This window comes from Hemiscyllium ocellatum, chromosome 9 (assembly GCF_020745735.1).
Source record: "Hemiscyllium ocellatum isolate sHemOce1 chromosome 9, sHemOce1.pat.X.cur, whole genome shotgun sequence".
NCBI lineage: Eukaryota > Metazoa > Chordata > Chondrichthyes > Orectolobiformes > Hemiscylliidae > Hemiscyllium > Hemiscyllium ocellatum.
Genome location: NC_083409.1, coordinates 49,462,183 through 49,476,915, shown reverse-complemented (window position 1 = coordinate 49,476,915; position 14,733 = coordinate 49,462,183). Strand labels below are relative to the sequence as shown.

The 14,733-nt window shown below is 42.0% G+C and overlaps 1 protein-coding gene across 6 annotated transcripts in view; it reads right to left on the bottom strand.

The window, feature by feature from the left end:
- Positions 1 to 14,733, bottom strand: part of lrp8 (low density lipoprotein receptor-related protein 8, apolipoprotein e receptor) — a 170,055-nt gene that overhangs the window by 38,554 nt on the left and 116,768 nt on the right. For all 6 annotated transcript variants that reach the window (XM_060830271.1, XM_060830266.1, XM_060830269.1 and 3 more), the window contains exon 3: positions 3,566 to 3,688. In XM_060830271.1, coding sequence (XP_060686254.1) covers positions 3,566 to 3,635 — 70 coding nt within the window. In that variant the 5' untranslated portion in view covers positions 3,636 to 3,688. The remainder of the gene's footprint in view (positions 1 to 3,565; positions 3,689 to 14,733) is intronic.

Below are 14,733 nucleotides of genomic sequence, written 5' to 3'. Positions count from 1 at the left end.
CTCATGTATCCTGGTAGCTAGCTTCCTACCTATTTGTCCACTATAATGTTTGTTGCAGTCCTTATAATGTATTTTGTATATGACGTTCATGCTGCCTGTTGTGGGTATGGGTTATCAGGAGTTGTTTCAGTGTGATGGTAAGTTTGTGGGCTATTATAATGCCTAGGGGCCAGAGTAGCCTAGTGGTCATCTCTGAAATGTTGTTGATGTATGGTAGGGTGACCAGAGTCTCTGGGCATGTTGTGTCTTCTTGTTTAGGTCTGTTGTGCAGGAACTGACAGACTGTACTTATCGGGTACCCATTGTTGCTGAATACATAGTATAGGTGTGTTTCCTCGGCTTCTCGTAGGTCCTGGAAAATGCAGTGTGTTATGGCTTATCTGAATAGTGTCCTGATGCAGTTCCATTTGTGGGTGTTGGGAATGATTGCTCCTGTGGTTGAGCATCTGCTCAGTGCATGTGGCTTTCCTGTAGACGCTGGTTTGCAGCTCTCCACTGGCTTTTCGTTCTACTGTGACATCGAGGAAGGGGAGTCTATTGTTGTTGTTCTCCTCCTCTTTGGTGAACTTTATATCAGTAAGGATGTTGTTTATGTGTTTGTGTGTTTCTTTTAATTTGTTGCGCTTTGTGATGCCAAAAGGTGTCATCCAGATAGCGGACCCAAAGCTTGGGGTGGATCGTGGGAAGTGTTGTTCGTTCTAACCTCTCCATCACTGCTTCTGCTAAGAGTCCTGATATTGGTGATCCCATAGGCGTCCCATTGATTTGTTTGTAGATCTTAATGTTGAAGGTGAAGTGACTTGTGAGGCACGGGTCTACTAGTTTGAGGAAGCTGTCCTTGCTGATGGAGTTGGGACTGTCTGGTGTTTGTGTTCTTGGTTGACCTAGCAGTGGGGCTAGTGTTTCTTTGGCTAGGGTGAGATTTATTGATGTGAATAGGACTATCACACTGAAGGAAACCATGACCTCGTCATCCTGGTGTCTTTGATGATGTTAAGGAATTCCTGGGTCAAATGGATGGAGTAAGTCGAGTCTTCCATTAGGTGTTTTAGTTTGTGTTGCAGTTGCTTTGCTAGTCTGCATGTCAGTGTACCAGAAAGTGAGACTATGGGTCTGGGAGGGGGCGGGGGGTGGGGGGGCGGTCCCTTGTTTATGTACCTCTGGTAATCCGTAGAAATGGGGTATATTGGACCGTTCATTCTTTGGAAGTCTTTTTTGTAAATTTCACCTGTCTTGTGTAGTTTCTTCAGGTATGCTGTAATGTAGTTCTTTAGCCATGGAGTCAGGTCCATCACCATCTGTTGGTAGGTGCTGACATCAGTCAATAGTATGTTCGCTTTTCCAATATATTGTGTTCTGTTCAGGATGAGAGTCATGCTCCCATTTCCCACAGGTAGGATTACAACATTTGTATTTTCTGAGTCTTTCCAGGGCTTTCCTTTCCAGCTTTGTCATGGGTCTATTGTCTGTCTGATGGCCTGCTGGGTTCCTTCTGTAAGCCCTTTGTCTTTCAGGGTGGATCCCAGTGCTGCTAGGAAGTCCTTTTTGTACGCGCCTCAGTAGTTATAGATCATCCCTTGTAAATAGGATGGCTTTCTCCATATCTGTGAGTGGTCAGTCCAACAGGTTCTTTCTCCAGGTCTCTGATTTGTCCATGTCATTGCTATATGTGAGCTTGGATATTTTTCTTGTCGGGCCAGGCTTTTCCTTGTCCTGCTCTGCTGTTGTTTAATGCTGACGGCTCATTCTGGCATATTTGTCCATTCACAGTGGGCCACGTTTTCTTTATTCATTTACGGGATGAGGGTGTCACTGGTTAGGCAGCAGTTATTGCCCACCACCAATTGCCCAGAGGGAAGTTGAGAGTTAACCACATTGCTGGTTAGCCTACAGAAATTTTTGACACAAAGTTTCTCAATTGTATTTACGTAGTTGGTTGTTGGCATCATCTATCATTACTGGTAGCATCCTGTGGACGTTCTGTTCTGCTGTTCTCCTGGCTTGTGGGGTTTTGAGAAGTGGTTAGTATTCAACACATTGTGGTACTACCTGTTTCCTGAGGTATTCACGTAGGAATTACAGTTGCTGGCAATCCCCCGATCCAGCCGAAGCTTCGGTTCCGCTGTGTGAACGACACCTTTGTCATCATGAAACACGACAAATTAGAAGGAACCCACAAACACATCAACAACATCTTCACCGGTAAAATGTTCACCAAGAGGAAGAGAACAACAGACTCCGCTTCCGAGATGTCACAGTAGAATGAAAAGCCAATGGAGAGTTGCAAGCCAGTGTCTACAGGAAAACCACACATAGTGACCAAATGCTCAACTACAGGAGCAATCATTCCAAAACCCACAAAAGGAGCTGCATCAGGACACTATTCAAATGAGCCACAAGACACTGCAGCACCCAGGAACTACAAGAAGCTGAGGAGAAACACCTATCCAAAGTATTCAGGAACAGGCACCCAATAAACACCGATTCCTACACAACAGGCCTAAACAGGAAGGCACAACACGCCCAGAGACTCGAGCCACACGACCATACATTAAAGGACTTCTCGAAGATGAAGACCAGACTACTCCCCGAGACATCATGGTAGTCCACAAACCTACCACCACACTGAAACAATTCCTGATGAATTTAAAAGGACCCCATACCAACAATTAGCAAAACGAGCATCATATACAAAATACCTTGCAACAAACATTACATTGGACAAATGGGCAGGAAACTAGCTGCCGGGGTACATGAGCATCAACTCGCCACCAAAAGACATGACCAACTATCACTAGTATCTATACACCCAAACAAAGAGGGACACCAGTTCGACTGGGACAATACATCCATCCCGGGACAGGCTAAACAAAGTCACAGGCAGGAATTCCTAGAGGCAAGGCATTCAAACTGGAAATCCATTAACCAACATATCGATTTGGACCCCATTTACCAACCTCTCAGAAACAGAACAGGAAATGGTATTACCTACCACAACAGACCAAGACAGATAACCATCAAGCAGGACAGAACACCAACTCTTCACTGAAGGCTCACTGATGATAGTACCTAGCATGGCGACGAAATGTCTGAAAACAACCCACCAGCTCAGCGAGCAAACTTACAACCTTTGGTCCTACTATTGCTTTAAATCATCCTGTTCCTCCCTTGAATTCTTTTACAATTTATATGCAGGACAGACTTGAACTCTCAAGTAAACAAAAATTTAGAATAATTCAGAATTTTCTCCTTGCAGTATCACCAATGTCCCTGTTCATAACATTACTGCGTGGAACTTAAGGATGTCAAGAGAGGTAATCCTACAAAAAAAAACTCACCACAAGCTGCCTCTAATAAGTAGTTCTAAAAAGGTGCTAAAAAGGAGATCTGCACATAACTCAGTTACGTTTAGGATTATGGAGGAAACCAACAATGTAAATGTCCCTCTAAATGGTTTTCTGCCTCCACTCGACCAGTGGTCCTAAGCTGCTCAGTTCTTTGATACAGGACCTTCCCCATTCACCTCCATATTTGGCATGTTCGTGTTCAAACTGTGGTTACTCACTGCACAATGTAGCTGCTTCATCGGAGCCATCGGCACATTCCTCTTCTCCGTCACAGCGCCAGTTCTCCATGATGCACTCACCATTGTCACAGGTAAACTCTGTTGCAGCACAGGTTTTCTTAGCTGTTTGATAAACAAAATTCACAACACTTAGTGCTTTGGAAAAATATTGTTCAATTGTTGCTGAATTGTAAAAGGGTCAGAGCGATTATCCATTGCTTTGTACCCGCCTCAGGTGAGCAGGTACCATGTTTAAATAATGTGTTTTCTCCCAATATTCAGGGGGAGCATAATTTCTAAAGGCTAGACTGTGAATCAACTTTGGTATGAGTTGATTAAAAGGCACAAGTGCATCACACTCAACTGTTTTTTTACTACTTTTCTCACATTAAAACTCCTAGGTTCCAGCCTTTATACCAATTATCCTTGGATCACACAGAAATTAGAGCAAAGAAACAGGCTATTTGGTCCAAATAATCTGTTCCGTTACTTCATGATCCTATTCCCACTTTACTTCAACTCATCCCATAGTGTGCCTTTCTATTCCTGTTTCCCCATGTAATTACCTTGTGAATGCATGCTGTGAGAGACAGAGAGGGGTAGAGGGAGAGAGAGGGGGAGAGGGAGAGAGAGAGGGAGAGGGAGCAATGCAACACAGGCTTGGTTCAGCCATCCCTGCCAAAGGAGCAACGTCTCAATCCACCAGGTATAGTTAGAATGCAATGGCCACCCTACATTAAAAGAATCCTATACACAAGAATCTTTCACCCTCTCGAAGTAGGGTCTAGGGCATGGAAGATCAGGATTTTCATGGACCAGTCCAGCAGCAAGACCTGAATGTCACACAGCAATCACAACCCAGGAGGCTCAGCGTTATGACATGGGCATTGCTGCCCCAAGTGAAGCATGATGGGAAGAGAAGGTCAGCTCAAACAGCAAGGCAGCTTATACACTTCCTTCCGAAAGGGTAAACCTGAACAAGAGCACCTACTCAATGGGGTTGATTTTACCATAAAAAGCAGTTAACTATGTTCATGAGCCTCCTTGTGGGATAAATGAATTGCCCCACGACCCTTTGACTCCACCTAACCCACAAGCAGTACACCGGTCAGTGTACACACCCTAACCCTCAAAATAACAGATGAGGTCAAAGAGGAATTCTATGCCCCCCTTGATCAATTGTTGCCTTGTGTTCCAAAGGACAAAATACTGACTGTTTGGTGAGTTCACTACCAGAGTTGGGGGTGAAAAGCCTCTGCTAAAGTGTAATTGGAAGTTGGAGAGAAAATAAAGAGCAATGGAGTCCAAAACAACAATAGAAAATGATGGAGAAACTCAGCAGGTCTGGGAACAGGTCTGGACACAAAATTATTGTTTTCTTCCGTACAGATGGAGCCAGACCTGCTGAATTTCTCCAGAACTTTCTGCTTTTGCTTCAGACCTCCAGCATTCACAGTTCTTTGTTTTTGTCAAAGTAACAGAGAGTCTTCCTCCTACCAAAATGCCTGGAACATGGTCAGGTAACGACAAACACCACTTCAAAGAGACAAATGCAAGGCTCCATGGCAACACCCTCACTCCAGAAATGGGCATTTGTTTGACTGCACAGTCATCCAAATGAGAGACGGCAAGGATGTTTGCAGCAGCCACATCAAGAAAGCAGATTGTCACTGAATCCAACCCACTACCTCTACTAGCCTGGCCGAAAACCAGCAACAGCACTGCCAGAGGAAATTCAATGGACTCCTGGCACTCTGCAAAGACAGACCTACTCAGTCAGTGTATCACAATCAACTTGACAAACAGGAACTGCAGAATATCTGAAGTATCTTGTTCACCTTTAAAGCTATCAGACCAAAAAAAAGCATCAAGACTGGTTTGACAAGATCAGCCAAGCATACTCAGAGTTACTAAATCGTAAGCACAAGGCATTCCTAAACTGGAACCAATACGCAAAGGGGAGAAAGCAAGTCTTCCAACTAGCAACATGAGATCGACTACACCCACCCAAACAGAGAATGGTGGTCTCAATGTCTTATCCAAATGTTGGCACCCATCCAAGAGGGTTTGGGTTAGGGTTAGGGTTACCAGTTTCCTAACACCACACTGAAATGCCAATCTGGCACATGGCCAAGGCACTGAAGTGGTAATGGAATCCCTTGATCTTCCAAATCAGAGGAAAGAGGGGGCTTGGACATCTTGATCCTCTCTTAATCCTTTGGAACCAATGGGCAATATTTTAACTCATTCCAAGACCCTTTCACCTCCAGAAAGTAATCAGATCAAAAGTATCTCAAAAATTGAAAGGGCACATTTGGCATGGGATGACCATTATCATCATGGAATATGGGTTAGAGGGATACGAACCCATCTGGATCATCCATTCCACAAATATGCAGTATTTGTTTAAATTTATCTACAAGCAACGACATACCAGATCCTGATGTGTGAGCAGCCTCACACAAGTGGTTCTGAAGTTTTACCCAGTTACCATGGTGATAGAACCAGGTCTTGCTGCTTTCCCAATACACTTGAGTAGCCTGCCTGGGAACAATGAACAGAGTTTTGCCCTTCGCCAGTCATGTGGAAGATTGGGTTGGGGGGGTGACGTATGGTTGAAAAAGCATTTTAAACACTCCCCTCACAACTCCAATTGAGGCTGCCAACCAAATCCTGGCAATATCCTGGTCCTGCTGAAGTCCAGTCTCAACTAACTCTGCTTCAGAAGTGGCATTGCTAGGACTAAATGCCAGCAACTGATTGGCCAGCAGCTCTCAATGGCAGGATGGTTCACCCTTAGACAATGAACACACGCCTGAGCTTTCAAAGGCTGGGGTACCTCACAGCACAGATAAAACCTGTGTAATGGTATTGGGGGGGGGTGGGGAAGGAGGAGGGGTGGAATCTGGCATATAATCGCCTCAAAGTACAGGTTAGACAGCATCCAAGGAGCAGGAAGGGCTCATGCCCGAAACGTCAATTCTCCTGTTCCTTGGATGCTGCCTGACCTGCTGTGCTTTTCCAGCAACACATTTTCAGCTCTGATCTCCAGCATCTGCAGTCCTCATTTTCTCCCATATAATCGCCTCAGCCATGTGAGTGCCAACATGGGGAGGGGAGAAACAAGAAGGGAGAAAATAAGGAAGACCATAAGACTCACCCCCACCTTCTCAGGAGCAAGTCAGATGTGGGTAATCAATGCCAGCTGAATCAGTGACACCCGCATCCTGTGAATTACTATTTTTTTTAAAACCACCAGTGGTACTGAGGATCACTAGTCAACCGCCAAGCTGTTGTTATCCACCTCTGTGTCACAGAGTTCATGAGGTTCATATTGAACTGAGAGACCAACCGCTGAAAAAGACAGGGATGGTTTCAGTGCACCTCCTCATACAGCATAAATACTTTTACATGGCCTCTGGAGAAATCTCCCAATGCTTCATACACTGCAAATGACTCATACCTCAGCACCTGCTCTGCTGTTGGTGAACACAGCAGCCATATTCGACACTGCAAACTCCTATCAAACTACAACCTGATTGCCCAGTTAAGTCAGGTTTTAAGACCAGCTGTTGAGAAGGGAATGTTAACCTGTTCTCTGGGTCTTCAGAGGAAAATGGCTACCTCCTATCATTCACTGCTTCATTCTCACTTCCCCATCCCTCACCATCTTAAAAAACCATCACCATCTTCTCTCTGCAAATACGTCAGCTTTTCTCATTGACAGATATTAATTAATCCTTGGCTGTCTTCCTTTTCCAGCTGTTACCACTCCACTGATAATTCCAAGATGGAACACCGTATCAGGGATCAAAGAGAAGAAGCTGGAGAGTCGGCAAAAGTGCTCCTTACTCAACTGCCCGGACCGCAAGTAGTTGCAATTGAACGTGCCAGACTTTAACTTAAGTAATTAGTGAATATGCAAATATACCTTTCCAAAACAGACAATGAAACTAATGCCATCAGTAAAATAGGTGTCTGACTAATAATATTTTCACTAGCGTGTCATCATAATTAAACATTACTTGTACTTCCAGTGCACTGTGATGAACAAAAACACGACAGGGTGGCATTATAAACTAACTAGCTGCACTCACTCACCAAAATGCTGCAATATCTATAAGTAGAGATATTTCTGGTCTGCATCAGGCAGAAGGAAAGAGTAGCCACTGGGTTCAGACCAACACACAGCCAGACACAGAACTGCACCATATCTACCACATATTACAGGGATGGCATATCCAATGACAGTAATGGTCAGCTACAACATAAACTCTTGCTATTAACTTCTGCAATGTTGCTAAATGAGAATAGTGTCAGGAGTGACAGAAAACACTGACTTCTTGCCAAATTATATGTTTAAAACAGCATGCTGATATTTTACCTTAAATAAAATCCACTTACGAGACGAATCTAAACTGCACCTAGACTGGAAAAGTCAGTGTGTTATCACCAATAACATCATTGCACAGAATGGTACAAGCAGGGAAATAGTACAGTGATAATGATGGACAGAAAATCTTCAATTGTTCCACAGGACATTGCTGTTATGTTATTCTAGCAGAACAGGGCTGTGGCAAGAGTGCAGAAGATAGCAGACCAGGGTTAAGTATTGGAGGTATGAGCATAGACACATGCACTGAAGCTTTACAACATCAGTGGAGCTCAGGGAGCATTTATGTACAATTTTCCCTCAGGCGATTAAATCGGTCATGTTCATTTATTGTATACAGTGAACAAAGACAAGAGAAAAAAAGATAAATTGCAGGAATTTAGCAAGCACTTAACACCCTGATTGGGGACAGCAGTAAATATCTGCTTGCTGAAATTCTAGGAACCAAAAGGCAGAGGGGTGGAACATATACATTTGCTACCTTCTTTTGTGTGGAAACTTAAGTACACATTCCTGACTTATTAAATACACTTATCCATAGGAGCGTTAGATCAGTTTGCTTCAATTACAGAAAAGTGGTATCATCTTGTTGTATGCCATTTAGTTGCAACTTTCAGGCTACTGCATCATGGCACCCGAGGAGTGGTGACTTGGTCGCTGGTTGGGTCAGGCACTGCCAGTGCTGAAGCAGTAGTGGGAGGACACCATGGCAACATTGACTGCAAAGATAGTCTCCAATGTTGGTGTGTCTGGCACAGATGGTGAAAAGGTGAATAGACCCAGCAGCAAAAGATGGTGCCTGAGGATTGGTGACTTTGACATTAGTTGGGTCTGGCGAGGCAGTAGTGGTTCTGAGCTGGCTTAGAACTCACACGCAAATGGACTTCTTTATAAAGCTATAGCTTTTCATTTTCTCTTATTCTTAAACTAGCAAAATGGTGTCAGGCTATGGTGACAAATAAAAGCTTTTCACCACATTTTATTGTATTTCACTGTAAAATACATGTGACCTTAGCTCAATCATTCATCAATCAAATTACCATTCTAGAGTAGAGGAGTAGTAACATCAAATTTCACAAATACAGAAATGGAGAGGCTTTGCCTCTGTTAAGTAAACATAAACTCTCAACAGCTTGCCAGATCCTTAGCTTTAGAAACACTGTCTGTGAGCACAAGAACTGAAGTATCCGATTTGAAAATGATGGTTTTCCCATGTGATGCAGTTGTATTACAGCCTGTCATTAATAATAATCAACTGCATTAAAAATAAAATCTACAAGCAGTTCTGCATCAAAACTAATGCAGAGCTCATGGATAGTCCCATGCTGTTTAGTTCCATTGTTCAAACATTGATTGATTGTGTATCAAATGGCAATCATCCTCCTAGCTCTGGCCTCCAAACACTACCAGATATAACAAAAGGCAATCCAGGCCTAAAAATAAGTCACTGAAGAGATATCAGCTTCCAGCTGGTAGGAATATATAACTTCATTATTTCAGTTCTACAAACCAAACAGAGAGATGGCAAAATAAAAACTACAAACCTCAGTAGACATTTCAATGTCAGAATATAAAATCCAGTGGGATCAAGCCAAGCTTGTCTAACCTTTCCACATTAGAAGTCCCACTCAGGCCCAGTAAAACCTAGTAAACCTCCTCTGAACTACTTGCAATTAATTTACATCCTTCCTTAAATAAGGAGATCAAAATGCACACAATATTTGAGAGGCAGTGTCACCAATGCTCCATACAACTGAAGCATAAAATCTTTACTTTTAATGTTTAAGCGCTCGTGTATCAAAGTTTTATGTCCCATTACCCTTGCTGTACCTGTACCAATCACACTCACCTTTTGCAACACTCACTAACATACCTAAATCGCTCTGCACCTCAAATTCTGCATGTTTTATCTGTTTATGTTACATCGTGCTGCTTCACCTTCCTATCAAAATGAACAACTTCACGTTTTCCAACATTATATTACATCTACCATTTTTTTGCCAACTCACTCAACCTACCGATTTCTGTCTACAACTTCCTTATGTCTTCTGCACAATATACTTGGCTAACCTACCTTCGTGTCATCTGTGAAGTTAGGAACCATGCCTATCCTCCCCTCTTGAGGCTGCAGCACAAGACCCTGCAGGTCATCCATTGATCACATCCTGGCTATTTGAAAAAGGGTCGATTTATGCATATTCTGCTTTGTGGTAGCCAGATAGTCGGCCAGCCTGCTAATCTTCTATTCATGCTAACATCGTAACCCCACACACCATGATCAGATTTTATTTTCTGCAATAAACTTTGATTTCTTTCTGTAAAACCATATAAAGTATGTCCACTTGCTCCCTTTTGTCTACAGCACATGTCACAATGTCAAATTAAATCCAATAAATTAGTAAAACATGATTTCCCTTTCAGAAAACCATGCTGACTCTTCCCACTTACCCTGGGCTTTTTCAAGTGAACAGTTATAATTTCCCGATGGTCAATTCTAACATATTCCCACAACAGACCTCAAGCTACTAGGTTTATAGTTTCCTGCTTTCTGCCTTCCTCGTTTTTACTAATACAGCGGTTACACTTGCTACTTTCTAGTTCAATGGGATCTTTCCAGGATCTAGGGAATTTCGTAAAATTAGCATCAACGTATCTCTAACCTCACTAGTAACTTCTTCTCATACTCTGCAAAGAGGTTAATCTGAATTCGGAGACATGTCACCTGCAGGTCCAGCAGTTTGCTTAGTATCACTTCTCTCACACAATTTTAATTTTGCCACTTTCTCTCTCCCTGCCACTTCTTAATTTTAGCTATTATTGGAAAGATTTTCTGCATCCTGTAATGTGGCATGAAGGCAAATTATATAGGGTGGCACAGTGACACAGTGGTTAACACTGTGGCCTCACAATGCCATGTACCCAGGTTTGATTCCAGTCTTGGGTGACTGTGTGTGTAGAGTTTGCATGTTCTCCCAGTGTCTGTGTGGGTTTCTGCCAGGTGCTCCAATACAACATGGAAGCAGACCGTTTGGTCCAATCATTCCATATCGACCATAATGCCAAATTAAACCAGCCTGCACTTGGCCTATATCCCTCCAAACATTTCTTATTCAGCTATTTATCTATGTGTCTTTAAATGTCGTAAACTGTAAACTCATCCATCACTTTCTCTGGAAATTCATTCCACATACGAACCACTGTATATTAAAAAAAAGCCTCATGTCTTTTTAAAATCTTTTTCCTTCCACCTTAAGAATATGCCCCCTCGTCTGGAAATCTCCCACTCTAGGGGATTAAATGGCAGATGTGTTCTGCATAGAGTGGGAAATTTCAAGACTGGGGACATATTTTTAAGGTGAGAGGAGAAAGATTTTAAAAAAGACATCGGGGCAATGTTTTTTTTTAAAAACAGAGAGAGTGATTCATGTGTGGAATGGAATTCCAGAGGAAGTGGTGAATGTAGGTACAGTTACAATGTTTAACAGACATTTCGATAAGCCCGTGGATAAGAAATGTTTGGAGGAATATGAGCCAAGTGTGGGACAAGTTTAACTTGGGATTATGGTCGACATGGACTGGTTGGACTGGAGAGTCTGTTTCCGTGCTGTATTCCTCTATTCATCCTATCTATACCCGTCATGATCTTAAACCTCTAGAAGGTCACCCTTCAACCTCCTATGCGCCATTGAAAAAAATCTCAGCCTTTCCAGCCTCTCTCCCTCCCAATCCCCATGAATCAAACCCTCCAGTCTCAGCAAGATTCTGGTAAATCTTTTTTGAACCCTCGACAGCTCAATAATATCCTTCCTATAACAGCACAATCAGAACTGGGTATAGTACTCCAGAAGATACCTCACCAATGTCCTGTACAAACTTAATGTAACAACCCAACTCCTATTCTCAAAGGTCTGAGCAAGCATGCTAAATGCCTTCTTAACCACTCTATCTATATGTGATGCAAACTTCAAAGAATTATGCACCTGAATCCCTAGGTCTCTGAGTTGTAAAACACTATCTAAGGTCCTACTTCTAATTGCTAGTTTTACCAAAATGCAACACCTCACATTTATCAAAATTAAATGCCATCTGCCATTCTTCAGCCCATTAACCCAATTGATCAAGATCTCTTTGTAAGCTTAGATAGCCTTGTTTGCTATCCAGTATTCTACCAATCTGGGTGTCATCTGCAAACTTACCAAGCATATCTTCCCATCTAAATCATTTACATAAATGACAAACAAAAGTGGACTCAGCACCAATCCCTGTGAAGCACCAATGATCACAAGGTCTCCAGTCTGATAAAACAGCCCTCCACCATCACTCTGTTTCTTGCGTTTAAACCAATTTTGTATCCAATTGGCCAGCTCACCCTGAATCCCATCTGATGCAACTTTACTAAATAGTTTACTATGCAGAACCTTGCCAAAGGCTTCACTAAAATTCAAGTAAACAAAGTCTAATATCTCCAGTTTTCTTCCACAGCACAAAGGTGTGCAGGTTAGATGGATTGACCATGCTAAATTGTCCATAGTGTCCAGAGATGTGCAGACTAGGTAGATTAGCTATGTAGGAGGATTGAAAAGTAGAGCTGAAATGTAGGAAACGATGCAAGTAATTAGACTATTATTCCAATATTATTTTCAATTTACTTATGAGAAATAGAACCTTATGCTCTGTCCAGGACACTAAATGGGTTGATAGAAGGGTTCTTGATGGAGCATTTAGTTCTAACCCTGTTGTTCCTGTCTACAGTGATAACAGTAGGCAAGCTTTTACTCCAACTAGTAATTATCTGCCTATTTGTAAGACTGATCGAAACAAAATCTCCTGCTGCTAAAATCAGCATGAGAACTCTCTGCCACCAAGTAGGGCAGTAATTTATTTTTTATGATGTCTTCTTGGGAATTATTCAGTTTCATTAGATTAATACTATAAAGTCAAGTAATTTCAAGCATTGCCATATTAATTCCAAACCCTATAATCAGGCTGTCAGGGAGAACTATGATTTCCTGTTGGCAATAAGGACAGAGCTAGAATCTACACACTGACCTATTCCCTGCAAAAACTGCTCAAGGGTGGGTGCGCTGTTCATTTCTCCACACCTTGCAATTTCCTCTTCAGCTGCTCACAGAAGCCTCCCATTTCAACCTCAATTTGTCTAATGTTACTATTCTCTTTCTCTCCCTTGGTCTATGTAACTGTAGCCTTCCTTCAGCAAATTATCATACCTTAGAATGTGATCAATCTGATCTGTTACCTTTTCCTGATAATATTCCCTAATGATTTTTCCTTGATCCACCACCATGCTCAGAATATCTTCACTGCCCTTGTGCTGTTCTCTCCAAATGACACACTGTCTTTTTTCAGAACCATATTTCACAACTTTCTGGAGAAAATCAGTTTCAAGTCAGATCAATGTCCGAATCTAATGCAGAATCACAGGAGGGAATGCCTCAGTGCCATTGAGGCATCCATATTAAATGAGCTTGAGGCAATCTCAATTGCTAATCGCTAGTGTGTTCAGAGCTAAACATTAATCCATCTGGTTTAACAATGATCGGGAATCTCTGTGATGGAGATTGAAAGGTTGGTTTTTATGATGCAATAAGAAGTTTTCCATAAGTTTGGGATTCAGATACAAACTAGAGGGAGCTGTACTTTTGCTGATGTTAGCAACAGACTTGAAACCACTTTTCTCTATGACAAATTAAATGTGGTACCAATCCCAGGAGAGGATGCTTCACAAGCTAGCTGGAGAAATTGCCCACTTTCCCAGTGCTAGGTTACTCAAGTGAAACTGGTATGTGTTGTTCATATGGTATTTGCAAAGGGAGTTGGTAATATATGGGAACAATACAACCTGGAAACTAATCTCAAAGCCACTCATCATCCTGAATTGGATAAATATTATTGTTCCTGCAGTGTTGCTAAGCCAAAATCCTGGAATCAATCGCAAAATCGTCTAACAGCTGACATCCAAGCATTTGCGTTTTCTAGCTAAAGAGTTACTGGTCAGTAGTCGAGAGCAACAAACCTTGATTATTTCAGTCTTCCACAGTAGAGAAACCCTGTCCATTAACTAGTGTGAGGGTTTAAACTGTGACAAAAATAGGAATTGCTGGAAAAACTCAGCAGGTCTGGCAGCATCTGTGGAGAGTGAAACAGAGTTTAAACTGTGATCACCTTCCTAATTTGTTGAAGCGCAGAGTCACTATTTACCCATTAAGCTAGAGAAATTCTCAAAACAGCAGAAATGGAAAAATTAATGCGTAATAATAATAATACCAAATGCTGATTAACTTTACATGCTTAAAGCAGGTCCAAGCACTATAAAGAAACACAGGAGTGATAAAAAGAAACTATGCCACGACAAAACGGTGTCTTAAGTATCACTGTAAAAGATTATTTGTTGTCTTGGGGAAAAATAATTTATGATGCAAAAAAAGCATAATCTTATCCAAAAACATCATGGGTTAGATTCCTGTTTTGTATTCAGTTTATTGATTGTAAATTGTAGCAGTGCAGTACTTGGCTTTGGGAGGGAGATGGGGACAGAAGAGAAAGGGGGAGAAAAAGAGAGTGCCCACTGGGATTCCTGTTACCCAATAACATAAGGGAAAAAAGGCAGCTTGGGCAAAGTACCTGAAGGCAACATCATCTAGGCGTCAGCGCCTTCGTATAAAAATAAAAGCACTTTTTAAACTCATCGCAAACTCACTATACATCAACACAAAGCATCAGCCATTCTCTGTGAAATAAAACAGAAAAGCAGTCA